The sequence below is a fragment of the Drosophila pseudoobscura genome, chromosome X, assembly GCF_009870125.1.
Source record: "Drosophila pseudoobscura strain MV-25-SWS-2005 chromosome X, UCI_Dpse_MV25, whole genome shotgun sequence".
Classification (NCBI taxonomy): Eukaryota; Metazoa; Arthropoda; class Insecta; order Diptera; family Drosophilidae; genus Drosophila; species Drosophila pseudoobscura.
In genome coordinates this window covers 50,789,360-50,813,818 of record NC_046683.1, presented here as the reverse complement: position 1 = coordinate 50,813,818, position 24,459 = coordinate 50,789,360, and the positions used below count along the sequence as shown (strand labels likewise).

At 44.5% G+C, this 24,459-nt stretch overlaps 8 protein-coding genes across 12 annotated transcripts; 4 read left to right on the top strand and 4 right to left on the bottom strand.

The window, feature by feature from the left end:
• Window positions 1-6,389: 6,389 nt before the first annotated feature.
• Ciz1 (Ciz1 zinc finger protein) lies at window positions 6,390-11,475 on the bottom strand. The gene is made up of 8 exons (XM_033382380.1): window positions 11,303-11,475; window positions 10,789-11,094; window positions 10,652-10,702; window positions 9,310-9,734; window positions 8,142-8,808; window positions 7,736-8,059; window positions 7,041-7,669; window positions 6,390-6,978 (listed from the first exon to the last, which is right to left on the bottom strand). The coding sequence occupies exons 2-8, from the start codon at window positions 11,086-11,088 to the stop codon at window positions 6,621-6,623; spliced, it is 2,754 nt and encodes a 917-aa protein (XP_033238271.1). The 5' UTR covers window positions 11,089-11,094; window positions 11,303-11,475; the 3' UTR covers window positions 6,390-6,620.
• A 1,196-nt stretch (window positions 11,476-12,671) lies between these two features.
• Window positions 12,672-13,978, bottom strand: LOC4813009 (uncharacterized Golgi apparatus membrane protein-like protein CG5021). 4 transcript variants are annotated; one of them, XM_015187600.2, is made up of 4 exons: window positions 13,822-13,978; window positions 13,596-13,678; window positions 13,301-13,535; window positions 12,672-13,252 (listed from the first exon to the last, which is right to left on the bottom strand). In XM_015187600.2, the coding sequence occupies exons 1-4, from the start codon at window positions 13,834-13,836 to the stop codon at window positions 12,923-12,925; spliced, it is 663 nt and encodes a 220-aa protein (XP_015043086.1). In that variant the 5' UTR covers window positions 13,837-13,978; the 3' UTR covers window positions 12,672-12,922. The 4 variants fall into 4 exon arrangements, with proteins under 4 accessions (XP_015043086.1, XP_001353721.1, XP_015043087.1 ...); XM_001353685.3 differs by having other exon boundaries at window positions 12,672-13,237; XM_015187601.2 differs by having other exon boundaries at window positions 13,813-13,973.
• A 123-nt stretch (window positions 13,979-14,101) lies between these two features.
• On the top strand, window positions 14,102-16,222 carry LOC4812871 (spermine oxidase-like). Its single transcript, XM_001353686.4, has one exon. It carries the CDS (start codon window positions 14,753-14,755, stop codon window positions 16,166-16,168), a length of 1,416 nt encoding a protein of 471 aa, XP_001353722.3. The 5' UTR covers window positions 14,102-14,752; the 3' UTR covers window positions 16,169-16,222.
• Window positions 16,223-16,451: 229 nt separating this feature from the next.
• LOC4812872 (transmembrane protein 60) lies at window positions 16,452-17,285 on the top strand. 2 transcript variants are annotated; one of them, XM_015187603.2, is made up of 2 exons: window positions 16,452-16,542; window positions 16,768-17,285. In XM_015187603.2, the coding sequence occupies exon 2, from the start codon at window positions 16,817-16,819 to the stop codon at window positions 17,210-17,212; it is 396 nt and encodes a 131-aa protein (XP_015043089.1). In that variant the 5' UTR covers window positions 16,452-16,542; window positions 16,768-16,816; the 3' UTR covers window positions 17,213-17,285. The 2 variants fall into 2 exon arrangements, with proteins under 2 accessions (XP_015043089.1, XP_001353723.2); XM_001353687.4 differs by having other exon boundaries at window positions 16,495-16,703.
• LOC4813511 (proline-rich protein PRCC) lies at window positions 17,221-18,818 on the bottom strand. The gene has a single exon (XM_001353688.4). It carries the CDS (start codon window positions 18,711-18,713, stop codon window positions 17,274-17,276), a length of 1,440 nt encoding a protein of 479 aa, XP_001353724.2. The 5' UTR covers window positions 18,714-18,818; the 3' UTR covers window positions 17,221-17,273.
• A 117-nt stretch (window positions 18,819-18,935) lies between these two features.
• Bro (Brother) lies at window positions 18,936-19,876 on the top strand. The gene is made up of 2 exons (XM_002134984.3): window positions 18,936-19,030; window positions 19,086-19,876. The coding sequence occupies exon 2, from the start codon at window positions 19,103-19,105 to the stop codon at window positions 19,742-19,744; it is 642 nt and encodes a 213-aa protein (XP_002135020.2). The 5' UTR covers window positions 18,936-19,030; window positions 19,086-19,102; the 3' UTR covers window positions 19,745-19,876.
• Window positions 19,877-20,034: 158 nt separating this feature from the next.
• Window positions 20,035-22,940, top strand: LOC4813444 (transmembrane protein 35A). Its single transcript, XM_033382708.1, has 3 exons — window positions 20,035-20,772; window positions 21,998-22,136; window positions 22,198-22,940. The coding sequence occupies exons 1-3, from the start codon at window positions 20,653-20,655 to the stop codon at window positions 22,416-22,418; spliced, it is 480 nt and encodes a 159-aa protein (XP_033238599.1). The 5' UTR covers window positions 20,035-20,652; the 3' UTR covers window positions 22,419-22,940.
• Vta1 (vesicle trafficking 1) lies at window positions 22,936-24,355 on the bottom strand. The gene is made up of 4 exons (XM_001353690.4): window positions 24,142-24,355; window positions 24,020-24,081; window positions 23,793-23,943; window positions 22,936-23,731 (listed from the first exon to the last, which is right to left on the bottom strand). The coding sequence occupies exons 1-4, from the start codon at window positions 24,249-24,251 to the stop codon at window positions 23,092-23,094; spliced, it is 963 nt and encodes a 320-aa protein (XP_001353726.1). The 5' UTR covers window positions 24,252-24,355; the 3' UTR covers window positions 22,936-23,091.
• Between the last annotated feature and the right edge of the window lie 104 nt (window positions 24,356-24,459).

Below are 24,459 nucleotides of genomic sequence, written 5' to 3'. Positions count from 1 at the left end.
ACAGTGTGCCAGCGACATGTGGAAAAGGGATCGATAGCGACCAACAAAAGGGGAAAAAGGAAACAAAATGTATTCCAGCACAAGCACCAAGTAAGGAACAGTCCCTTCTGAAGGAACATCCTCGAGTATGATGCCGTTTCTAGAGGTGGTCTGGAAGTCTCTTTGTTTGTTGGCAGGACTCGTACCACTGTGGTGGCAGTGTCGGGTGAGGATTGAGAATTAACATTTCAGCGCATGCGTGGGCAGCTACACTTAACCCCTGGCAGAGAGCTGGCAGCATCAATTTCGATCTCCGGCTGACGGACGGAGTCAAGTCGGTGGCCAATTTGGGCAATTGCCGTGCGAGTTAATTGAGGAGCTTACCTAATGCTAATGCCAGGCCACATCCACATCCACGTCCACGTCCATGGATTGGTCTCCTTTTGGGTTTGGGTTTGGGTTCGGTTTTGGTTTTGGTTTTGGTCTGGGTTTGGGTATGGGTTCGGATCTGCGTTGGTGGTGTCAAAGTTAACACGGTAGCTGTGAAATTTGGCGCTGAGGAAATCCGTGGAAATTGGCGATGCTGATGCAAGCTCCCCGGCTGCCATTTCCTCATCCTTAGCAAATTGATTAGGACAGTTTGGCTGCAAACTAACCAAATAAATAAGTTTATAATTAAGTGGAAGATTTGCGGCTGCAGCTTTTGTTTTGTTTTGTCTTTTTTTTTGCGCAACATTGATCAGAGTTGGTGCAACAACAGCAGCAGCAGCAGCAGCAGCGGTGGCGGCGGTGGCAGCAAGAGAGTTACTTATTATAAATTCTCCTGGTTGCCGCCGCTGCCACTGATGCTGCTTCTGTTGTTGTTATTTTGTTCACATTGTCATTTAGTTGTCTGCGTGCCGCTTGTGAAATTGTTGCATGGCATGCAAGTCAACAACTGCAGCAGCAGCAGAAACAGCAGACGATGCCATCAGCAGCAGCAGCAGCAACAAATGCAGTGGCAACATCTTCTTTTCTTTTACTACTATTTATTATTGTATTAGTTTCTGTTTTTTTTTTTTTTTTGCTGTCTTCAGCTGCTTTTAATTTCAAGTGCTTGTTGCTGCTGCTGCTTTTTGTTGAAGTTGCAACCAGAAATGCAACAGTTTCCAGTTGACTCCACTTAAATCAATGCTGATCATGACGTGGATGCTGATGATGATGACGACGATGGTGATGCTCTCAAGCTCCACTGGCAGTTCAGTTCACATTTTGGCATTTGCATTCAGCAATTCTACATCCACATTCACATTCACATTCGCTGCTGCAATTTTTTCCCTCCGACAGTTTTATGCTCCAAATTTTATGTGTATCAATTTATCGACTCGGACAGAGTCAACCTTAACATTTAGTTTATGCTTTTGATATACTCGGGAACTTGCATTCGGACTCGCAGTTGACCGAAAACATTTGCTGAGGTCTTAATTGGCAACTCTGTGGATACATTTTGACGTTTTTTTTACATGCCTCTACCTCATGTTGGTACCTCTGGCTCTGCCTCTGCCACTGCCACTGCCGCCGTTGTTAATGAAAAGTGGTTGGACAATGAAATTGCACAATCGAATCGTCTGTGGGGTGACCTGTGAAGATACCAAACCACACGCCACAGCAGAGCATTGCACAGCTACAAACAAAAAGAAAATGTATCGCCAGGCTGTAGTTAAAATTGCCATGGATAGCGCCATATGACAGGGTAAATGTTAATGCCAGTACTCAGTATAAATAATGTGTAATTTACCAGCGTCAGATGACAATTAAAATGCCATTCCGGTGAACTACACCACTCTTGCGACTATGCGGTAGCTCTCAGCCATAAGCATTTCGGATACACATATCCCCAGTTGATCTTACCTGCAATGGGATAATCAATACTCTGTTGAAGCCAAAAATACACTGCAAAGGATCTTGGCTATTTCAACTGTGCAACAAAGGGGTACAGTATTTAAAGGATTTTTTTGTTTGCACTCATACGTTTGACAGAGGTTTTTATGTAGCATGTACTTAATATAGTTGAGTGGACAAAAGAATAATATACCTCAAGGGGTATTCGTTATACGTTCGTTGTATAGACATTTATATATAGTCTTATATAGTCTAAAGGACAAGTTTATGGGACACACATTAAGATGGACACATACCAGCGATAACCCATGACTAAAAGCAATCTGCTTGCTGCCTAAAAAGTACTCAGATGACAAGAGACATTCGCTACCATTAAACCAGGTTATGACTGCAAATTCTTTACCTTATGCCCAACATGGCTCATAAACATCTGCTTGCCGAGCGCAAATAAATGTCTTCAACTGAGATATCCTATCGTATCTGTCCGTCTAGACGGCAGACACAGATTTGTATCTATCAATTACGTTTCCAGACCTCCCCTCTAGACCAGACCAGGCCAGACCAGACTAGACCGACTATAAACGTCAGAGTGAACAATTTATGAATCATAAAAAAAAAAAAAACTGTAGAGTAAATGGCGAAATGAAAATGAAAAGTGCATTCTAACTCATTTAAATACAATTAAACTGCTCCAAAATGGAAAACGCTTTTGGAACTACTCAAGCATAGGCCATACATATTTCGTGATCTGAACGAGCGACAATCCCTGTCCGTCTGGGGGTCCGTGTCCGGGTTGGGTCCCTCTCGGTTCCATTGAAGCGTGGCCCCCCCATGCAAACACCAAAATAATTTGCTAATGAGCTTGGCCAAAGTATAGCGTCCAGGACCACTCAACTGTAGAGGATTTCCATGAGATGGTAGATGGTAGATGGCAGAGGGGCTGGCTGAGATTACATGATCATGATGTCTGGGAAGGGGGAATCTTTGGTTTGCCTGACTTTTGACTTGCATTGTTATATGATTTTCGGCCTTTTCCTGGTTTTTAATATTGGAGAGCAGTCTCAAGTGTTTCGTATAATCGCAGCAAATACCTGGGCAGCATTTAATGACCAGCTTAAGCACTTCATGTGGATTTTCACCACCCCAGCGAACGCTTGTGTGTTAATTTGGACCAGCTCTAAATCCATATATCGGCTATAATGTCTGCTATCTGCTGTCTGCGGAGTGGTGTCGGCGGGGCAATAACTTAATGCTTTCCATTCACGCCAAGCCAGATACGATAATGAGGCAGGGGGCCAGTCAATTGATGTGAGTATACGCGATCGTGTCTATGGTTATGATCATTTCTATGAGAGGCGGCATCTCTCTACCGACTTGGCGACCTTGTGGGTATTAATGGACTCCTATATGTATACATATAATATATCGAGTCAGTGAATACTCGATCGCATCGATTGGGCAATTGGAGGAGTCGTCAAATGTCAGAGATCAGAGGGTGAAGAAAAGCTTTCTTTGACGTGTCGATTGTTACGCACTGATCAGATGACTCGCTCATTGTTTTCCCCACCATTCCGATTGCACCATAAATCGCAGACTTTAATGAATGAAATCGGGAAAGCGTTGCAATCATCAGGGGCCCCCCTCTACCACCCTACAATGCTCACTCGTACCCAAATCTCTGGTCGCGAACAATGAGCACACACGGACAATGACAGACTTATGAATGAGTGTTGAAAAATATTCATAAAATAAGAAAAAGAAGGAGAAACAAGATTTTCACACTAGTACCAAATCGTCGGAGCTGTAGTCGCAGGCAGCGAGGCATGTAAACCCGTAGCTTTCGTCGTTGGCGGCTGTCTTGGCTTGGCATTAGCCAAGTGGCTCTTGGCCCCCTGCCCCCTTCCGACTGACTCCACTGACACACCCGGATAACTTCATTTACATTTTGGGCGTGAGAAGAATATATACATATATATGTATGTATACGGCAATACAGAAGATCTGCTTCATCGGCTCAGGCTCTGGCTCGGCTCTGGCTCTGGCACACGGGTTGCCTTAATTAGATTATAACCTGCCGGCAGTTCCACATGCAGCGGTATCTGGTATCTGGTCCCAGAGATCTCCTCGTGGCTCATTTGAATTGCGTGCTAAAAATTGTTATCGCGCGGTTGCACAACACTACCGAAGCAAGGCGGAACTGGGTCCATCATCCATAAAGTGCATTTGCCTATTGTCCCAATTGGCCGCTTGGCCATGGCTACTGGCTTGGCCATAAGCAGCAGTACCACAATTAACTTGTCTTGTAAATGCTTGCGGTTGCGGCCAAGAACTGTGTGAAATTTTCACACATTACATTTGATTATTAGCAGCCATTGGAATTCCACAACTTCGGTTTGATAAGTAGTTCGGTAGTATGTCGCGACATGTTGCATAGCGAACCAGTCGGCAATCGACGTTAACAGTTATATTTTTTTCTACTTATAGTATTGCCAATTTCGCACAAAACACAAAGACAGCGACAAATCGCAGATTACTAATGCCCACAATCCACAATCAAATCATTACCAACATACATATATTTCTTTAATCTCGGCGCTTTTGTAAATGTATGCAAATTCCCGCGCCGGGTCTTTGAGTGCCAAGGCTCTTTACAAGAGAAAACAGACAGAAACAGAAACAGAAATAATCCCTGGGCCAAGCAAAAGACAAATAAACATATATTTAACGATGTGAAAATGTGCACAACAAAGCATTTTGGCCAAAGACCAGCAATTAGCCACGCACCCGCACATCGCACATCGGTCGGTTCTGCGATGGTTGGCCATGGGCAACATAAAATCCACTGGTATCCACTGGCATCCACTAGCATCCACTGACATTTCAATAGAACCGTCAAACGATTCCATTTAACACAATTTATGAGCTGCTTCTGATTCTTAGATTCCGCACACATAAGTATAACGAATGCGTCCAAGTGCTGGTGGCATTAACCAAATTGTGTGTCCGCTGATAACTGGATTCCGAGTCCCAGCGGCAAGCACACCACCTTGGCATTTAAAACCAAAGCAGTGGGCAAAAAAAGTGGCCAAGCAACAGGAAGATGGCAGACGCCACGGCAAAAAAAAACCAACACAAAATCAACCATTGCCGTTGAAAATTTCTTAATAGAAGCGCCGAAAAGCAAAAACGTAACTAAAAAGCTGCGGTCGGTCTCAGCATTGACTTGGAATCACAAATTAAATGTTAATAGTAATACCTAGGCAAAGGCTAAGGCAAAGGGGCAGAGGCAACAATGGATCGGAGCTTCGGCGCTTGAGGCAAAAACCGGATTTGTGGCAGACACAGACAGAACAATGTGCGCATAAATCTGGCGTCAAAACATGAATGCAATTTACCCGAACTGAATGAGCGATTGCCAGGGATTAGCTCCAGCTGGATAGAGGGGGCCTCATCTCACTTTAGCCAGTCCGGGATCTGGCAAAACCTGCTGCCGCTGTACCACTAACGTAATCGTAATCAAATCAAAACTTGACATTGTCTGACTCTGAGCCCCACTTAAGAGTGTGGTAGGTAGAAAGGAAGCAGCTGGGATCATTGGGAAGACCAAGACCGAAGACCTCTCACACGAACACGCATATAAAATGACAGATTGCATAATAACCGAAGCCACTCGCGTACGGGGGGATCTCGTCTCGCGGTTTCAAAATCCACTTCCACATAATCCTACGGAGACATGCAGTGAAAGTTAATTTGGCAAAAATATGTAGAAAAATTATGAAATGAAATGTATTTTCCTTTCGTTTGCCACTGCATTGGCATTGTCTTTTGCCACTGCCACACCGCCAAGTGGCAAGTAGCAAGCGGTTGGCGGTTACCGTTAGTGCGGCAAGCGGAAATGGTAACGAAAACGGAAAACGGCAGTGGGAGCAGACAGTGCAACGCTTGGGCCGCCCAATAGGTTAATAAATACATTTATACTCGTACATCCAATGGAATAAGGAAGAGGGCGAGCAGCATCACGCCAAAATCGACCACTCTCCAGACAAAGAGATAAGCGGTGGGTTATTCAATGTCAAGCCTCAGCTTAGCTTTCCGCTTACATTAAGAATGATTGGGGGAAACTAACACGGAATAGTTAAGCTACAGTAAACAGAAATGGGTCTCAATTACACTGCAGTCCCTATATGCAACAAAACGTTAGGCGGCAAGGGCTCCCCAGGCAAGGTCTGCAGCCATCGCTTAATCACATTTAGCGTGCGCCATTTCACGTTTGTGGGGATATCTCTCAGCTGAGGCTGACAATTACATGTAACCACCTTGAAGGGGGCAGCAAATTGGCGACCGAAAGGCATTTCGCTGCCATTGTTCGGGCCAGGTGGCAGGCAGGCGCACTTGTCCGCGATGCTGCCAGTTTAGAAAGGCCCAGCGCGAAACGGTCGAGTGGCACAGCGAAAGGTACCCCAAAAGTACTCCACATGCATGCTCCAATCCAATCGTCGAATAAGTACACGCCAGATATGTACAACAAGTTGGTTGATTTAGGTCTAGACATTTATTACACAGGCCGGGCTCGATTATATGACGATAAGAGCTCTTTCTTGCTGCTGTGCTGTATGTAATTTTCGTGAGCTAAAGTTTAGTTATATTTTAAATATGTTTTTTGTTGCAACCAAATCACTGGGTTTTGGTTGTTGTTGTTTTTGTTGGTACATTAATATTTTTTGTTACTATTGTTATTTTTGTTGGTGCTTGCTTCCAGCTTACTTGGAATCGGCTGCCGCATTGCTAGACTTGGTGGCAGCTTTGATGGCCGCCGCCGATGTGCGTTTCACATTGACCAAGACATTGCGCTTGGTTGAAGCCGGGCCTGGTTTGCCGACTTTGGCCGCAGCTGCCTTGGGCGGTGCTTTCTTGACCGGCTGTTTGACAGCAGGTGTCTTGGCTGGTGTGGATGTAGCAGAGCCTGCTGCTGCGCCGGCAGTGGCAGCGGTGGTCTTTTTCTCTGCAGACTTGACGACTGCTGGCGCATTTTCTTTCGGAGCGGCGGCCTTCTTCTCCTCCTCCTCCTCATCATCGCCATTTGCTTCCTCTTTGGCATCTTTAAGCTTGTTTTTTTCGCTGCAATTAGACAAGTTTTATATAATCTAGCAATTGAATTTAAAGACAACGGGAAAACATACCTTTCAATGTCAATGTTGAGGACAGATTCGTCCTCTTCTTCCTCCTCCTCGTGGCTCATCGGATCCACTTCGGCGAGCAGGTCACCCAAGTCCTTATCGACCTCTTCCCATAGATTCTCATCTTGGGGTTCATCGCCAATTTCAGCATCCCCATAGTCTTCGTCATCCTCCTCATCGATTTTGGGGTCCGCATCCATTTCTTCATCGACATCTGCCTCGTCATCGCCAGCCTTTTTGTCATCCTCGTTCTCATCATCCTTACGGTTCTTCTTTTCGGTTTCCTCCTTTTGACGCAAGAACGCCTTGACGTGGGAATGCTGCAGGCAATGCTTTTTGGTGTAATCCTCCAAAGAAACATCGTCCGTCTTATTGGAGTAATGATTGCAGAGGCCGCAATAGAAAGCCTCAATGGCCTTGATGGAGTCCGAGCCAATCATGCCACGCTTGCGCGTCTCCTCGTCAGTACTCTTCTGAGCGGTTTCAGCCTCCATTACCATAGCATCCACATCGGCATCCATCACGTCGACATCGGTCTCACCAACAGAGTCCACCGTAAGGAATTTATTTAAATCTATCTCACGCTCATCGACGCTATCGTCCGAGCCGGACTCATCGTTTCTGGCCTTGTTCTGCAAACAAAATTAAAAGATTGATCAGTATTTATGCTTGAAAGGGTTTTGGGACTATGAACTTACGCGGATATGCTCCAGGGAGCAACGATGATTCTCATAGAGCATGGCATTCTTGAATGCCAAGTGGCAGGAGCCGCAGTAGGGCATGAGGAACTTCTTGATGGTCTTGTGGTGCTCGGAGGCCTGATGCAGATTCTTTTGCTGGCGGTAGGCCAGGCGACAGAGGCGACAATACCGCGATTCGTGCTCCTCCTTGCTGTTCTCCTCGATCTCGCGCTGAGTGGTGCGCTGACGGGCGCGCATACGCTGTAGATCGGCGCGCTGGTTGAGGGCCACCTGGCGCATCGCGTTCTTGTGAGTGCGCGAGTTCAAGTGGTAGTTGTACTCCTGTGGTTGAATATATAGGGAATACGTCAATAAATGCTGGCAGCTGATCCACATTAGAATGTTTGGTGTAGGAGACACCCACCTTGAAGGTCACACACTTGCAGTTGCAGTGGACGCAAGTGAGCTTAATGAAGCTGCGCTTGCGGTTGTTGTGGTCATCGTCGCGATGGCGCGAGCTGCGATGGTCCTTGCTGTTTTCATCGTCACTGTCGTCCTTGTCTTTGCGTGAGCGCTCCTTCTTGCTGGGCGTCTTCTTTGACTTGGAGTCCTTAGTGTCCTTGGTGGCGTCGCCATCTTTATCCTTTTTCTTACCTGTCTTATCGGCTGTGCTGGATTTGGCCTTGTCTTCAGACTTGTCGCCATCGGCACTCTCATCTTCAGCCTTTACCTTGTCGTCGTCATCTGAGGCTTTGGCATTCTTGCTATCAGACTCATTCAAGGACTTCTCCTGATCATCATCGTCGTCGCGTTCATGATCATCATCGTCGCCGCCATCGGCGTCACTCTTGTCCTCGTTTGCCGACTTGCTGTTGCGCTTTTTGCCAGGTGACTTCTTATTCTTTTCGCCCTTCTTCTCACCATCGACGGCATCCTTCTCATCATCATCGTCGTCTTCGTCGACGTCTTCGTCATCGTCATTGTCTTTGCCTTTCTTCTTCTTGCTATTCTCAGCATCATCGTCCTCCTTGTCCTCATTGTCACTGGAATTATCGCTGCTATTCCCTCCCAGGCGTTGGCGGCGCAACGAGCTACATTGATTTGGGTGGAATGAATTCGAATTTGAAGTCATGTGCAGGTGGGAGGGAGGCGCAAATGCAAATGCAAATTTTTGTGTTTAGTACAGAATAAGCTGGGAATAAGCTAACAAATTACTATTCTTGTCATAGTGTCTGGTGTTGGTTGGTTGGTTGAATTGGTTGGTTGGTTGGTTGGTTGGTCATTATTTTTGCTTAGTACATTTCAATTTCAATTTCTACTAATCACACACAAACAATAATAATGTATACTTGTATACTTGTCTACGAAGAATGCGGGTGGCCCTCTTATCTCAATTGATCTCAATCTCAATCCAGCCAATGGCATCGCGTTATATTCAAATAGTTCTTTGGCTTTGGCATATTATTATCTTGGTCAATGGTCAATGATGCAAATTGGTACACACACAATTGATAAATTGAAGCTCCGTTTACGGATAAACTTTATCGTATATAACTCGGTTTTTGTTTTCTATTTTTCTTTTGTCTATTTACCTTTTCAGCTGTTGAATCTTAAGCAGGCGAGCCCGATCTTTCTGCTGTGCATAGAGCAACTGGCGGCGCATGGTGCGCAGATCATTGGACTCGTTGACGTTGCGGGTACGCACAACGCGCATGGCTCCAACCCGCATATTTCCACGTGTCATGCCGCCTCCACGCATGGACATTGAGCCGCGTGGGCGCGATATATAATTGGTGCCGGCCACACTACGCATCATACGCTTTGGCGGTCCCATTGACGACTCGCGCTGATTCCGGCTACCAGAGTTCGAGTCATCGCGCGGGCGATACGAGCTCGAGCTAGCGCTTCCGCCGGTGTTGCTGCGCTGATGGTAGTTGGACGATGAGGAGCCAACGTTCTGCGATGATGACGATGGGCGATCGCTGCGATCGTTTGACGAGGACGTGCGACGATAATCCTATTGACGATTGACGAGTAGGAAGGAGTGTAGGAGCATATTTTGTTTGATTTGGTTTTGTTTTTTTTTTTTGATGTGATATCGAATATAGGTAGATATTTATATAAACATTTATATACTTGTTGGATGATAAAGAACTGCTATTGTTATAGAAACTGTATTACTCTCTGATCTTATCTGATTTGTGGGTGGTTATCGCAACGATTATGCTGTTATATATCCTGCAGCGTGTAGGTGTGTGGTAGCATGATGAAGAAACTTTACACTCTTAGCTATTTTTTAGATTCGGATCGATACACAGACGCATATGCGTATATAGATAGATTATCTGTTGGCGGATTGATTATATTATTGATTATTTGGTATGGGGAGAGAATTGACTGCACTGCTGATGGTACGGTACAAGGCACAAGATAAAAGATTACAGATCAAAATCGCTTCAATCACATTTCTATACAGAAGTTATTGCTTTCAGATCGACAGTTTAGTGAGTGACTGAGTGGTAGGCAATATTTATCTGCAGCCTTTTGGCTGCACTCTCAAATCGATCGGTCGCTGGCCAAATATTTGCCTATTTGCCATGCGTTGCCTCGACGCTGCTGACTCTATGGACAACACAGATATATTGTTATATATATTTGATATATATATATATATAGTAAATAGAGCACTCGCTCTCGCGCTCCCAAAGTGCTTTTTCTGGCTACTTTGAGTTCCGTGCTGCTCGCTGTTTGGGATATGTTTTGCTTTAACGCTCGCTCAATAGAATCCCGCGTTTAAACTCCACAAACAGTGCTATAAATATTGGAAGAGTCATTAACATTACAGAGAACATGGCGGCGTACAACTTAATGCATAATGATAACCTCAGAAATTACGTGCGCTTAGCGTTTAGGAAATGTCAATATTTAACTTACGTCTATGCGCGGACGCTTGCTGCGCTCATCGCTGCGATCGCGTGATGAATCCTAGACACAATAAAAATAGAATGCCGAAAATAAATAGAATTTTCAAATGGAAATATGCTCGATAGCACTTCTGTTTCGTAACATACATTGTAGTTGCGCTTGTGGCTGGAGCTGGACTCGTAGCGCCCGCTGCTGCTCGAATTATGGTGGGTGAACTTGTCGCGGCTGCGGTTGTCATAGTTGCTATTGTTGCCGCCACCGCCTCCTCCTCCTCCACCGCTGTAGCGGTTGTTGTTGTTGTGGTAGTTGTTCTCGTAGCGTCCCCCGTTGGGGCGGTAGTTTCCCTGGGTACGTGTGTTCACGTAATTGCTCGAGTTGCGATTATTGTAATAGCCACCGCGTGTGTTACCACTTCCACGTGGAATGAATCCGCCGCGTCCACGCATTTTTCTCTGCAAATATAAACCAACCAAAAATTTAAGTCACTTTTTCCGGTTACGAACGTATGTATGTATGCACACATGCGTATGTAGAATTTGCCCAGCGCAGCACCCCATTCAGCAGTGCGCCGGCGGCGTCGCTTATGTGTGTGAACAAAAATCGATATTGCCGGTGCACTTTTTCTTGCGAAAATATTCAGTTGATTTTGCGGGTCCTTACCTTTTTTTTTATATTTTTCACAAGAGAAAATTGACTATTTATTAGCTTACAACTTGTTCCCCACTGAAATTACACGTTTCCTTTGATTTATCTCAAAATTTTCTCGCACTAACAGACTGAACGACTTGAAAATGGCGAAAATAGTGTGACCAGTAGATGGATGAAAAAACGAACATAACCCACATAGCCCCCTTTGTTTAAACTGGTGAACAACTTGAGCTGACGGGCGGGATATGGCACTGCATGTAATTTCTTCTTGCAGATCCATCCTATCCTTTCTTTTTACTTACCGAAAAACACTATACCGTTCTCCTGAACTGCGGAAAAATTCTTCAAAATTTATAATTTTCGTGGAGTGTATGTTGATCTGGTCGACAATGGGTTAATGTAACCTTTGCACTGACGGAAATTTGTCTGTTACTAGCTAGCTAGGACCCTCAGCCCTGAACACACGACTTTATCCGATTGAATCAATTTCCCTACAAGACTGGCCAATTTTAACGACCCACTTTTACTGGTTTGCTTATAAAACAATTTTAAACAAACAAGGGCAAGAAAAAAAGGGATTTTTTACATGTTAACTACACGATAACTACATATTTGATGCAAAGGAATTACATATTTATGGAGTATGAACATTTTGATACCCTATTTCATTTAAATTAATTTGTAAGGCTTTTTCCAATCTTATTTGAAACCTAAATAATAATGCATTTTTCTCAGATAGACATATATAAGTTTCATTCATGCATTTTACTGGATTTCTGTTTATATCTCGATCCCGATACATACTCTCGCTATCAGTAAGAAATACATTGGAACGTTTCTCTGAGATAGCTTTGAAAATTTAGAATTCATTGTTGGTTTTGCGGGTAGGGGGCTTGCATTTCGCTAATGGCTTTTTCAACAAATAACCGATTTTATTAAAATTTAAAAATATTTTATCTGTTTCCCTTTTCCGCTACATCTGTCTCTATCTTTCTCACGCTTCTCACACCAACATCAGCTGTGTTACTGTCTCGCTTCCCTCCACCATGAGAGGCGGTGCGCACTGCACGATTAAGAGCGAGAAAGAGAAAAAGAAAGAGTGAAAACTAATACATATATCTCTCAACTCTTCGAGTACCGGGTAACAAAAATGAATTTAGTGGACATTTTTGTTGATCTTTTTCGTTTAACTCTTATTTTATAAATTTTGTAGAAAATGTATTAACTAATAGAATAATAGTATACAATTATTCTAAACCGCATATAAAAATCAAGGATCATTTCAGATCATAAACAAAGAGGTTTTTTAATGGTGGGTTAAGGTGAACTTATTCAGGTCGACATTCCTTTTTATTCATTTAAAATAAATAGTCCGCAATAATTTTTCTAAGATTATTTGTAGAATTTAATACGATCAAACGTCCAGTTCACACACATGCATTTAGTTTACTCAAAGTAAAAGTAATAAAAGTTATAGTAAATTGCAGTATGGCTAAATTAAGTTATACAAATGTACACACACAGAGATACCATGCCAGGATAGTTCGTCTTGCAGTATGATAGCATCAAATTACTCTTTGGAATGCGCTGCAGCAAAAGTTGGCAAGTTGACTTCAACGTAGCATTCTGTGCTTAAACTATGCCCGTTGGACGCACATTTGTGGGAGGCTGGGCGGTACTGGGCTTGGTCATTATGTCCATGGCATTCTTGAAGAGCTGCGTCTTTACAAAGTCTGTGGCGGCACTGTTCAGATCCTTCCCAGCACCGTAGTTGCACTTGATGTAGCCATACAGGTTTGCAGCATTTAGGGCTATAGCAATCATGACCAGTAACAACCATTTGAATTTCAGTCCAAACAGGGCCATCAAAAAGAACAGGCCCCAGAAAACCGGGCAGAGTATCAATCCTAGCCAGAAAATGCGCTGCTCGTGCTTGTTGATGCGGCTCTGGTAAGATTCAGACTACGTTTCATTAGCAAGTGGTCCGAATTTCACGGCTGCGTGACTCACATTTTTTGACTCGAACACCCAGTGGGACACTCCATCGTCATCAACGTAATTCCACCAGCGCAGCCCAACGAGAAGTCTTCCGGAGATATTCTTCACCGTCCAGAAGTCGGCGGAGAGAAACAGCACAACAAAGACGAAGCTAGTAATGAAGGAGTCACTGAACCATCCACAGAACATGTAGATCACGATGGCTGCACCCCGGAAGAACAGGTGAAAGAAGGTGACGTATGGGTGCCTAGGGGCGCAGACAGTTTAGGACATTTCAGATATACAGTGTTGCGGCAGTTATGCTTACGTGTATTTTTCCCCCGCACGACTGGGATCGCGCATTTCATCCTCCTCGCCGAAGGGTATCGTGTCATCATCGAGAAGTGGCACCTGCGAACACGTTAATAAATTAGTTCTACTCTTTAAAAAGACACTTAAGTGTTAGAGGCAGAATCTCAGTTTGTCTGACGTTGTCGTTGGCAGACCTGAAAGCTTCGTGTTAGGGGTTAGTGCGGCATACATACATTTCTTACCGTAGCGGATGCCATGATTATGTTAAGGATTGACTAAATTGAATTCAATTGTATCAAAGCGTGGTAAGTTAATAAGTTATACGAGTTTTAATGCATTTTCTTTGCTTTTTGTTGTTGCTTTTGTGCCTGCGTATCAGATTATCAGATCGGATTTATCGATAAAATATACCTCAGAAATATACCGTCTCATTTTAAAAATATACTGTAAATATACTGTAAATATACTGACAAATTCAAGTTCTATTGTACATATTCCTCTTTTTTGATATTCCGTCGAATATTACCAGCTAAATAGATCTCTCAGACCTGCCCACATAATTTTAACCAATTGTTGAATCAATTTTTTACTTGACTGGCTTATTTTGAATACTTGCTTATAAAAAAAAGTTTAAGGAAAAACAGTCAGTTGTAAAAATGGTTGGCCTTTTTTATATAAGCCCCATGGAAGCGCCAGTGTAAAAAACCTCCGTTAATCAATTTTTGACAGGACTATTTTTTCTCGACATTTTTATAAAAATATAGATTTTGATGATCACGAATTAGTATTCTGTATTATTAGATCTGCTAGTATATGGTGATTAGTAGTTTGAGGTTACGTATAAAGGCTTATTTCCCGCGCAATCCCCTACACCAATCAATTACCCATGGGCAGGTTTTTGAACTTTGTCCTGATTATTATTTAAAGAGACTCGTTTTACAAAATAATCAATGAGAGTCGACTATTCGAAAAGCGCATATCAAATGTGTATGACTCGGCTTGTTGTACTCTATAGGTGCGTTGCAAAACAAGAATAAGTGCAACGAACAGTGAATAAAACCGCAATGGGAGCAAAGCATCGTCAGAATAGGCCGACAAAAGCCAGCCACAGCTCGAAAAATCAATCAGTATCTTGTCGATCGTCTTGGTAGCTTGTTGAATCCTGTTTAAGCCATGCGTCAGAGCCGAGAAACCGCCCGAATTTTAGTTGTTGGAGCAGGAGCCTCTGGTATAGCTTCCGCCACTCGTCTCCTGGAGAAGGGCTTTAATAACGTGCAGATCCTGGAGGCTGAGAGCCGGATTGGCGGTCGCATACACACCATTCCATTTTCTGAAAATGTTGTCGACCTGGGAGCCCAGTGGTGCCATGGAGAGAAGGGGAATGCCGTTCACGAGCTGGTCAAGGATCTCTATCTCCTCGAGCGGACTGGAGACTTATATAGTACGGTGCGGTGCGTACGATCCAACAAAGAGGAAGTACCTCAGGAGCTGGCTATCACCTTAAGAGGAATCGCTTCGAGCTCAGTACCAGACGGATCCAATCCGTACAAGGGGTCTGTGGGAGATTATCTGACACAAAGATATTGGAAGGAGATTGACACGCAGTTGCCGGTCGACCGCGTCCTGGCCAACGAGATGCTGGAAAGCTTCAAGAGATCCGAAAGTTCTTTCGAGGGCTCTGACAACTTGCTTGAAGTTTCGGGACGCGGACATTTGGAATTCGCCGAGTCTGAAGGTGATCAGCTGCTGAATTGGCGCGATCAAGGCTTCGAGAGATTCCTTCGACTTCTGATGAGCGCTAGTGATCAGCCCGATGACCTTGGAGTGCTCAAGGGACGTGTACATTTCGAGAAGAAGGTTACTGAGATCAACTGCGACTGTCCTTGCAATTTGAATGTTCAGTGCTCGGATGGAGAAACCTTCAACGCAGACCATGTCATTTGCACCGTCTCCCTGGGAGTACTGCAAGAGCAGCATGAGACGTTGTTTGTGCCTGCCCTGCCGGCAGCCAAGGTTAATGCGATTAAAAGCCTAAAACTGGGCACAGTGGACAAATTCTATATGGAGTTTGCGGCACCGCCGTTTCCAACTGATTGTGCGGGATTCTACTGTCTGTGGATAGAGCAGGATCTGCAGGAGCTACGCAGTTCGGAGCTCTTTTGGCTGGAGAGCATCAGCGGCTGTCATCGGGTCACCTATCAGCCTCGCCTGCTGGAGGCTTGGATTGCGGGTGAGCACGCCCGCCACATGGAGACTCTCAAGGAGGAAAAGGTGCTGGAGGGTCTGAGCTGGCTTTTCCGAAAATTTCTCAGCTTTGATGTGCCCCAACCTAACCGATTTGTGCGCACCCAATGGCATTCCAATCCCAACTTCCGTGGCAGTTATAGCTTTCGTACCACACTAGCCGATGAGCTGAATACTGGTCCCTGGGATCTGCAGACTCCTGTGATGAGTGACAATGGTCACCCAATATTGCTATTTGCGGGCGAGGCCTCGAGCAAAACTCACTATTCCACAGTACATGGTGCCGTTGAAGCTGGTTGGCGGGAGGCGGAAAGATTAAATGATTTTTACCAAGATATTTCTTAAGTTTAATAAAATTATTTAACAGCGTGAAAGTCTTTTAAATACTCCATTAACGTACATTACATATTTGTTACAGTTTGTGCATTTGGTTGTCCAAAGATGGAAGATAGCCGAGGTTGTCGAATGACAACGAAGTGTTCAAGAGATTCTTCGAATACATGTTGGATTAGATTACACGTTTCATAAGATAAATGTATTATAATTCTCTCGATTCGTTTTTGATTTTTATATTACATCGATGTGAGCGATATATGGCAGTATCGCAACTGGTTTCGTGGACAGGTGTCTCCATTACCATTTCATCCCTGTGTAGTTGCCGAGTAGCAAAATTTACTCTATTTTATGTGAAAATTTTGTTGTTAAATAATACAATGAAAGTGAGTACCTCAAAATTAGCCAGTCTCGTTAAAACCTTTCATGTACCGGATAAAATTGAGTGCTTTTATCTAAACCGAATATTAAAATCGAGGCATATCAAGATATCGAAAGATAGTTTCCGGTGTTCAACAGAACTCTTTCTCTGGCCGAATACAACAATGTAAACAAAATTTGTTTTAATATACATATGTATATATATATTTTGGAATATATATATCCAACAGCCCTATTCTTGACTATTTGGACCCAAGAAAGATGAGGTAAATTGAGGAAATGACACTGGCACACCGGGCACTCTTTACGTGGTTCATAGTACTCGTCTTCCTCATCCTATTATGCCTGCGTCTTGATCCGCGCACCACCTGGAACTGGTTTGTTACCTTTACGCCGCTGTGGTTCTTCGACTGCATTCTTATCATCTACGTGATCATAAAATTCATACGCAAGTGGCGGAATCTAAACCGCCTGACAGACCTGCTGCTTCTGTACAAATGGAACATAGGCGGTGTGCTGCTGACCATCACATCGCAGGTAATGATCTGCCTGACGTTGGAATATCCCCAGCAGATTCCCATCTACGTGACCATCGCCCCTTTAATACTGCTGCTGAGCACCGCAATTTTCTATGTAGGCAGCAGGCTCGGAAAGCGGGAGGGCTGGTTAAATTAAACCCCGGATTAGTGTACCATTAAATGTATTTTTTAAGTTAGCTCGTAAATAAAATGGAAATTCAGAAACCATATTTGCTTTGTGTGGCCCGTCGAGTTTGCCGGTTGGCTGACCACATTGCCTGGAGCTCGGCTTCGTTGGCCTTGGCCTTGTGCGCCAGGTAAGTGATTTGATGCTTCCGTCTGGTGCCGGCCACAGGCTCTTCGTCCGTTAGCACGCCCGTAGGCTGAAAAGTGGTGGAAGAGGCCAAGGCGGTGCGCATCCATTCCTCGCGGTCGGGCAGCACCTGCGACCCAGATATATCAATCACTTGTATGTCTTTAGTCTCCTTTCGACGGCGCTTGGCATTCTTGCCCACCAACGCATCCATGGCTTCCGGATCAAGCTGTTGTTCATGATAGCGCTTTTGTGCGTGCAGCATCTGTTCGTCTTGGAGTCGAGCAGCCTCTGCTTCTGCTGCCTCGGCCGCATCACGAGCGGCCATCTCGTCCAGGTATTTGCCGCTTGCCTCCACCATTTTGGCAGCCCGCTTGGCTACCAAGGCGCTGATTTCGTTGCTGCTCACCTCCGGAAGTTTCTGTTCTGTGTTTAGCGAGAAAAAGTCCCCAGAACCTTCGTCATCATCCTCATCACTATCGCTTACATTCACCAGAGCGGCTGAAGGCTTCTTTTGCTGGTTTTGGGCGACACTAGCCCCTTGGGTATTGGGTAAAGGCTTCTTAGCAGATGATTTCACGCCATCAACTCCTTCTGTATTGTGGGCAGCGCGGCGGTGCTTCACTGTATCCGGCACAAAGGCTGGAGCAGTAGCACGAGGCTGTGGCATTGTGCTCGTTGACTTTGGAGTAGTTGCGGTGTTCGTGGTAGGTTTTGCAGCCTCTGCTGATGAGGATTTTGCGAAATTACGCTCAGACTTTGCTTGTGGCAGTAGACTTAACAGTCCACATCCCTTGGGCATGTTGGGCTTGGTGTCTTTGTTCTTTAATTTCTCTGCCTTTTCCTTGTCCACATCCGAAAAGTCCCTCAGCGATGGTATGCTAATCTTAACACGCTCTTTGACTGGTGGAGGCGGAGGCTTTTCCAACGCATCGCCCTCGATTGGCACGGGCTTTTTGTGCAGGAATTCATCGTCCTTTTCCTCTATAAAGACTTTGCCTACCGCTGCTGCGCGTGGCATGGGCAGCTTGGCAAACGGGAGTGTCACCTGTTCGTTAACATCTTCCTCTTGAATCTCCTCAAAAGCCACTTTTGGCTTGGGTAGGGCTAGCGACAGTCGACCACTGGTGATTTTTAGCTGCTGCAAGGACGCCTCTTGTGGTACAAAGTCATCATCCTCGTCACTAATATGACCATTAAATAGCTTTTCTTTCACGGGCAGAGCGGCTGTTCCTGTTGTATTCGTCGTAGACTGCGGTTTTATCAGTTCCACTTGTGGCCCAGTGTTATCGTCTTCATTCTCGGACTCTTCATCGCTGCTGGCGGCATAAGCAACAAGAGACATGCTTATTTAATTTGTTAGTTTAATAACAAAATACAAAATGCAGCTGATTTGTATGCATAGAGCTGCCACCTGATCTGACATAGAATCGTTGCCACTTAGTTTTACTGTGGCGCTAACCAACACTGTTGTAAGGGCCGTTAAGCCATTTGTTTTCTTTAAAACTAGATGTATAAGTGCCACAATTATCTGCGATCTAACGCGTTTACCTGTTTGTATATTTACCTGTCGTATGCTTACCGCAGCTGCTCAATTGAATCATAAAATATTTCAGGTAGCGCACAATACAACCAAGTACCAAGCCATGGTCTTCTTATAGGGTATATATAATCATGAATATTTCCACAGAGTTCAGTCAATATTCTCTACTTGCAGAGTGCAGTAACAAGAAAATGCATCACCATCAAAATCTAGGAGACGCAGCTGCCATGCCGGGCATGCTTCCGCCATATGAAGCAATGGCGATGTACGAGCAACCCAAGCCCCGCTTCATCTTCAAAATGCCCCGAGTTGTGCCCGATCAGAAATCAAAGTACGATAGCGATGAGCTGTTCCGGCGTCTTTGTCGAGAGACCGAGGTTCGCTATACTGGATACAGGGAGCGTGCCATAGACGAGCGACGCATGAGATTTGTCAACGACTGCCGGAAGGGCTATGCGGAGCTCTCCTTTGTCACATCGGGCACCAACGTCCAGCTCTACTTCAATGCCAACCACAATCCCTATGCCCAGGACCAGGAGTGCGACTTTGAGCGGGAGCGCGGAAAAGTGCATCTCCGCTCTCATTTCATTATGAACGGAGTTTGTGTGCGCTTCCGCGGCTGGGTGGATCTGGATCGATTGGACGGCGTCGCCACACTGGAGTTTGACGAGGGGCGCGCCCTGCAGGAAGATGTCCAGCTGCGGGAACAGATCGAGAGCTACAACCAACGCATGAACGAATCGAAGCGCATCTATCCCGTACCTCACACGCCTCCCGAGGACCACATTCGGCGTGGCGGACCCGGGATGCCGGGTGGACCGATGGGATGGTAGGGATGCTAGGGGTTTGATTTCGAAATGCAATATAGCAAAATCGTTGGATGACCGATTTGTAAAATCACCTTCATTACCAGTAGATTAAGTAAAAATTTAAGTACCTTCTGAATATACATATTTCTCTTGTCATTTAATGATTGTTTTGCTTGTGCTCCTTAAGGGTTGTGTCGCTCTTACTGTGTCGGGGTAGCCGGGGTCTTCGGCCTTAATTACGACAGTTTTCCAACCAACCACCACCAGTGCCATTGCCACCACCCAACCTCCCAACCACCTAAACATACAGTCCAGCTGCCGTTCTCCCTGCTGCTGCTGCTGCTGCTGCTGAGAGGCAGAATCGCGTCGCCCTACTACTTGCGAGCACCGACCGAGCATGTGAGCATATCTATGTACTATATTGATTTTCTGACATTTTGCTTCGGATGCTGCCGAAATAAACTTTGCAACTGGTCCGCGCCTCAGTCTCTTTTCGAACGCGAGCGCGCCGTGCCGTTTGGACGAGGAACAGCAGCCGAGAAAACGCTCAGGAACGCCGCAGAAAAGGAATTCATAAAATTATACATACTACAAAAAGCGGTTTGCAAAACATTCAAATTTCTGCTTGAAATTGCTGTTGCTGTTGTACTTTTCCGTTCGGCACGAAAAAGCTGCGACGTGGGCTAAATTTAGCGACCGGTGTATTTTTTTAGGGTGCTGTTTGTACGAGTATATGGGATCCCAGTGAACTACGCCCCCCAACCCCTTCGAGAGGTGCGCGCGCGCCCCACACTTGCTGCCCTGTCCCCCTTGTGAATAATATATATTCGGGATACATACCTATATAAATATATTAAAGATAGGAAAAGCCATACCATCCACCAAGGGTGTTTACCGATAAATCGTTGGAGAGCAGAAGCAGACCGCACAAGATGCCCACATCCAACACGATTGTGCTGAAGAGCCTCTCCGTACTGCTCGGACTGTTCTTCATATTTGTCGGAACCCTGAAGCTGACGCCAGCCATCAGCAAGGATCTCTACAAGGATTTGGTGAGTGGAAAATCGATTCTAACGCTCTTCAGGGGTTGGGGTTCCATTTCCCTTAGGCGGCATGTGCGCTGCGGCTCATCGATTTTTCATTATATGTGGATGTACTTCCACTGGCCCTACTCCAGATCAAGCGATGCATTATAAAGTTCATCCCTATGTCTCTAAAAGAGCTCTTATATAAATGGAAATGCACTGAGAAGAAACTCATAATAGAATTCTACTTATAAATACGATTATGACTGTCTAATGGGCATTGAACTCGACCCAAATCAATGCCAAACTTTGGCATTCAAATTTTCATAAACACAATGTTCTTCAAAGATATTTCAAGAAATCTGAAAATATATGATTTTATTATCCAAATAGCTTTGTGGTTTGAGTAAAGATCTAAGCGTAACGCCTAATGAGAAAGATATTTGGCAGATTTCAGTCATGGAGGCCGAATAATATTTGAATTTTTGGAATTTAGAGGTTTGAGGAAATGCAAAATCTCTGTGAATATTTTCAATAATAACAATTCTCACCTTGCTATGTATACATACATATATGTATACATATAAATCATAGACTTCTGAAAGATTTATGGTATAGAAGTTGTTGCTTATTTATTTGTTTACCTTCTGTAAAAAAGTAAGCCCCACCCCCATAGTTATAATTTTCATTACTAAATTCTTTGCATGCCACAATGCAAACAATGCCTCAGAACTACCCCAAATGACGTTCACTCCCAAATAAAATTTAGGTACGTACATATGTATGTACATATATTCGGATTTTACTTATATATACTTACATATGTATGGTTGTATATCATGCATTTGTTTTTATACGAATGTTTTCGATTTGGCATTGCATTGGTCTCGCGCCATTTTACTTTCATTTCTCATGTCTTTTATCATTTTGTTTGGTAGGGTATGTTAATTTAGAAATATTTTCGTCTGAAGAATCTCTGTGGCAATTCCCAAACGTGTAATTACCTTCGTATTACCACAAACACTTGGCTTGGGGGGACAGCCGATGCCAAATAAAACACAATCATACATACTTACAAGCACACATGTTTCTATAAAAATTTGACAAAAAGAAAAGTTTGTTTTCATTTAAAAATAAACATGCTGCACTGCCTTCTGCTGGGCTGGTCGAAATATATGCCACTGAGGGGTTCGGTTCTAGGAATGATTAATTATATCCCCATGCTCATATTCTATTTCCCTCCCAATTTCAGCGCACAGAGTACGTTAAGTATGCGAAAGTATTTCCACTTACTGCCCTTTTTGGAGTGAAAATCCCCTCGAAATGGTATCGACGCACAATTGGCATTTTGGAGATCGTTTGCGGACTGGCCATGGCGCTGATTCCCTATCGTAAGTAGAGCAAAGAATGACACTAGAGAATACGTCACTAATATTTGTGTTTTTACCACAGATAAAGTCAAGAACGTAGCCAATGTAACGCTGCTGGTGCTGATGCTGCTGGGAATCTACCAGCACTGGATGGTCAGTGACCCGTTCGAGCGCTCTGGACCCGCGCTGGTGTTCACCTTCATGCTGGGGGGCCGACTGGTGGTTTGGTATCAGACTGCCCGCCTGCAGGATGAAATGGCGGCGGCCACTCAAGCACCAGCGAACGGCGTCAAGCAAGATTAGAGGCTGCCAGCGATTATAGCAATCATAGTATCATAGTCATTCACTGATTCATTGATCCAATCCACACATTCATTGCCACACACCTGTAAACAGCTTTTTTTGTAGCACTTTAAGTTGAATTCTAAAACGATTGGCGCACAATCTTCGGGTTAGAAATTCATTCACATCATCATTCTAGGGAAATCGAAATTCATGTTCATGTTTCACTTTGGTGCCAAACAATTATCATATGCAGAAATATTATATATATAGAATGGAAAACGATATTAACTAATAACTATATGAGTAATAGTAGAGCTACATTATAAAGACAATGACAAAGACCAGACGAGACGACTAGTTACACATTCAAGCATAAATCAAATCAAAATCAAGTTGTACTCGCACTCAAACTCCAACTTCGTCTCGGACACGGCAGCCAATATAGTCGAAATATAATTGAAATTACGGCGCATTCAATGGCGGCGCCATCCTTTTAGAAACAATTTTAATAAATTTGAACAACTCATATTTAAAATTAAATTTTCCAACGTCAGTCGTTTTAAATGTATTTGTAATTAATTAGCAACTCACAATTTCAGTGGAGATTATAGTTATGGGTATTATACTGGTCAAAAGTGCGTGCTCTAAGCTATAACATCAGTGCATTACATCTATATATGTGAGGGTCCTCTTACTCGGAGCCAGTGCTGAGCAGCTTCAATGCCTTCTGCAGGTTTTCAATGGCCGTAGTCACGTCGTCGTAGTTGAGGGCACTGCCCGCGTATTTGCAATACTTCTGCGCTGTGATCATCTGATCTGGAGTGATGTGTACGCCAACAGCCGGTACAATGGGCTGGTAAATGGTGGCAGCGATGGCCGGATTTGGCTGCGCTGTGGGCACGTATGGCTCAAAACCTCCTGGCTTTTCCTCATCGACCGGAGGACTGGGCAATTTGTTCGGATTATTAAGCACCTCCTCGGCAGTGGGAGGCGTTATATTGGATGTCGGTGACGACGGAGTGGGCGGTTGCACCGGTTCGGGCTGGAAGGCTGCGGCTTCATTTTCGGGTGGCGTGATTGCAGAGCTACTAGCCCCGCCATTACCGCCATTACCTCCAGGGGATAGATTGTCTTCAGCAAATTCAGCTTCGTCGTCGTCATCGGGCAGGGGACCGGGTATGGGTGTCTCGCCGTTCTTCAGGCAGTTGTGTATGTAGGCGGCTTTCCATTTGGCGTACTTGCGATTTTGCATTGCCTCCTCGCTCAGTTCCCCAAAGGTTTGCAGTATATCATAGAGCACACCGCTGGAGTAGAAGGCCTTTACTACATTTCTGAAAACGGAGAACGTTATTTTCCGTAACCGGGGTCAATTATGCAGGACTTGAAACTCACTTGCCAAAGTTCTCCTCACGGTCCTGTTTATCGGCGTAAAGAAACAATTTCAGAGCATAGTTTTCGATGTGTGCCTGGGCAGGCACTTCGTGGGTCAAGGCCTCGTTGTCGGCATGCTGCTTCTTCATGAGCTCCAACCAATCCATAATAGCTGCGAGCCGTAGGGAAACCCAAAACAAATACGGATGAGTCATAATTGCAATTTGCGTATTTGTGTTTTCGCTTACCCAGCAGAAGCTTTGTCTCCTCCCCGGTTTGCGTGGAGGCCTTTAGGCCTACTTGCAGAGCACTGCACAGTAGATGAAACAATTAATATTCGTTTTGTAAAAAAAAAAACAAAGGTACTCACTAAATTCTTGCCCAATAGGCGATCACAATGTCGCGATTGTCGTGCTCCTGGGCCAGCTTCAGGAAGTGCTGAATGGACTTTAGCGAAGGAGGACATGGTGGAAACTCCATCGCAATTTTAGCAGAGCAGACAATTAAACAAAGGATCGTACAAGTAAATCCTGTGTTATTTAGTTACAGTGGATGTGACTGTGGATCGATCAAATATACTGACAATATATATAGCTTATAAATATACCAAAATATATCGTCTCAATTTAAAAATATACCGTCAATATACTGACGAATTCAAGTTTTATTGTACATTGTGATATTCCGT

Excerpts from the sequence above, each read along its gene's own strand:
- LOC4813444 (XM_033382708.1), top strand. The coding sequence starts at position 20,653 with ATGCCCACATCCAACACGATTGTGCTGAAGAGCCTCTCCGTACTGCTC. Across the intron at positions 20,773-21,997 it reads AGGATCTCTACAAGGATTTG|CGCACAGAGTACGTTAAGTA; the intron begins GTGAGTGGAAAA and ends TCCCAATTTCAG. Across the intron at positions 22,137-22,197 it reads CATGGCGCTGATTCCCTATC|ATAAAGTCAAGAACGTAGCC; the intron begins GTAAGTAGAGCA and ends TTTTTACCACAG.
- Ciz1 (XM_033382380.1), bottom strand. The coding sequence starts at position 11,088 with ATGCGTGGACGCGGCGGATTCATTCCACGTGGAAGTGGTAACACACGC. Across the intron at positions 10,703-10,788 it reads GCCACAAGCGCAACTACAAT|GATTCATCACGCGATCGCAG; the intron begins GTATGTTACGAA and ends TATTGTGTCTAG. Across the intron at positions 6,979-7,040 it reads CTCAACATTGACATTGAAAG|CGAAAAAAACAAGCTTAAAG; the intron begins GTATGTTTTCCC and ends GTCTAATTGCAG.
- LOC4812872 (XM_015187603.2), top strand. The coding sequence starts at position 16,817 with ATGACACTGGCACACCGGGCACTCTTTACGTGGTTCATAGTACTCGTC.
- LOC4812871 (XM_001353686.4), top strand. The coding sequence starts at position 14,753 with ATGCGTCAGAGCCGAGAAACCGCCCGAATTTTAGTTGTTGGAGCAGGA.
- LOC4813511 (XM_001353688.4), bottom strand. The coding sequence starts at position 18,713 with ATGTCTCTTGTTGCTTATGCCGCCAGCAGCGATGAAGAGTCCGAGAAT.
- Bro (XM_002134984.3), top strand. The coding sequence starts at position 19,103 with ATGCATCACCATCAAAATCTAGGAGACGCAGCTGCCATGCCGGGCATG.
- Vta1 (XM_001353690.4), bottom strand. The coding sequence starts at position 24,251 with ATGGAGTTTCCACCATGTCCTCCTTCGCTAAAGTCCATTCAGCACTTC. Across the intron at positions 23,944-24,019 it reads GGAGACAAAGCTTCTGCTGG|CTATTATGGATTGGTTGGAG; the intron begins GTAAGCGAAAAC and ends TACGGCTCGCAG. Across the intron at positions 23,732-23,792 it reads CGTGAGGAGAACTTTGGCAA|AAATGTAGTAAAGGCCTTCT; the intron begins GTGAGTTTCAAG and ends CTCCGTTTTCAG.
- LOC4813009 (XM_015187601.2), bottom strand. The coding sequence starts at position 13,836 with ATGGCATCCGCTACGGTAAGAAAT. Across the intron at positions 13,679-13,812 it reads CATCCGCTACGGTAAGAAAT|GTGCCACTTCTCGATGATGA; the intron begins GTATGTATGCCG and ends ACGTGTTCGCAG. Across the intron at positions 13,253-13,300 it reads GGGTGTTCGAGTCAAAAAAT|TCTGAATCTTACCAGAGCCG; the intron begins GTGAGTCACGCA and ends AATGAAACGTAG.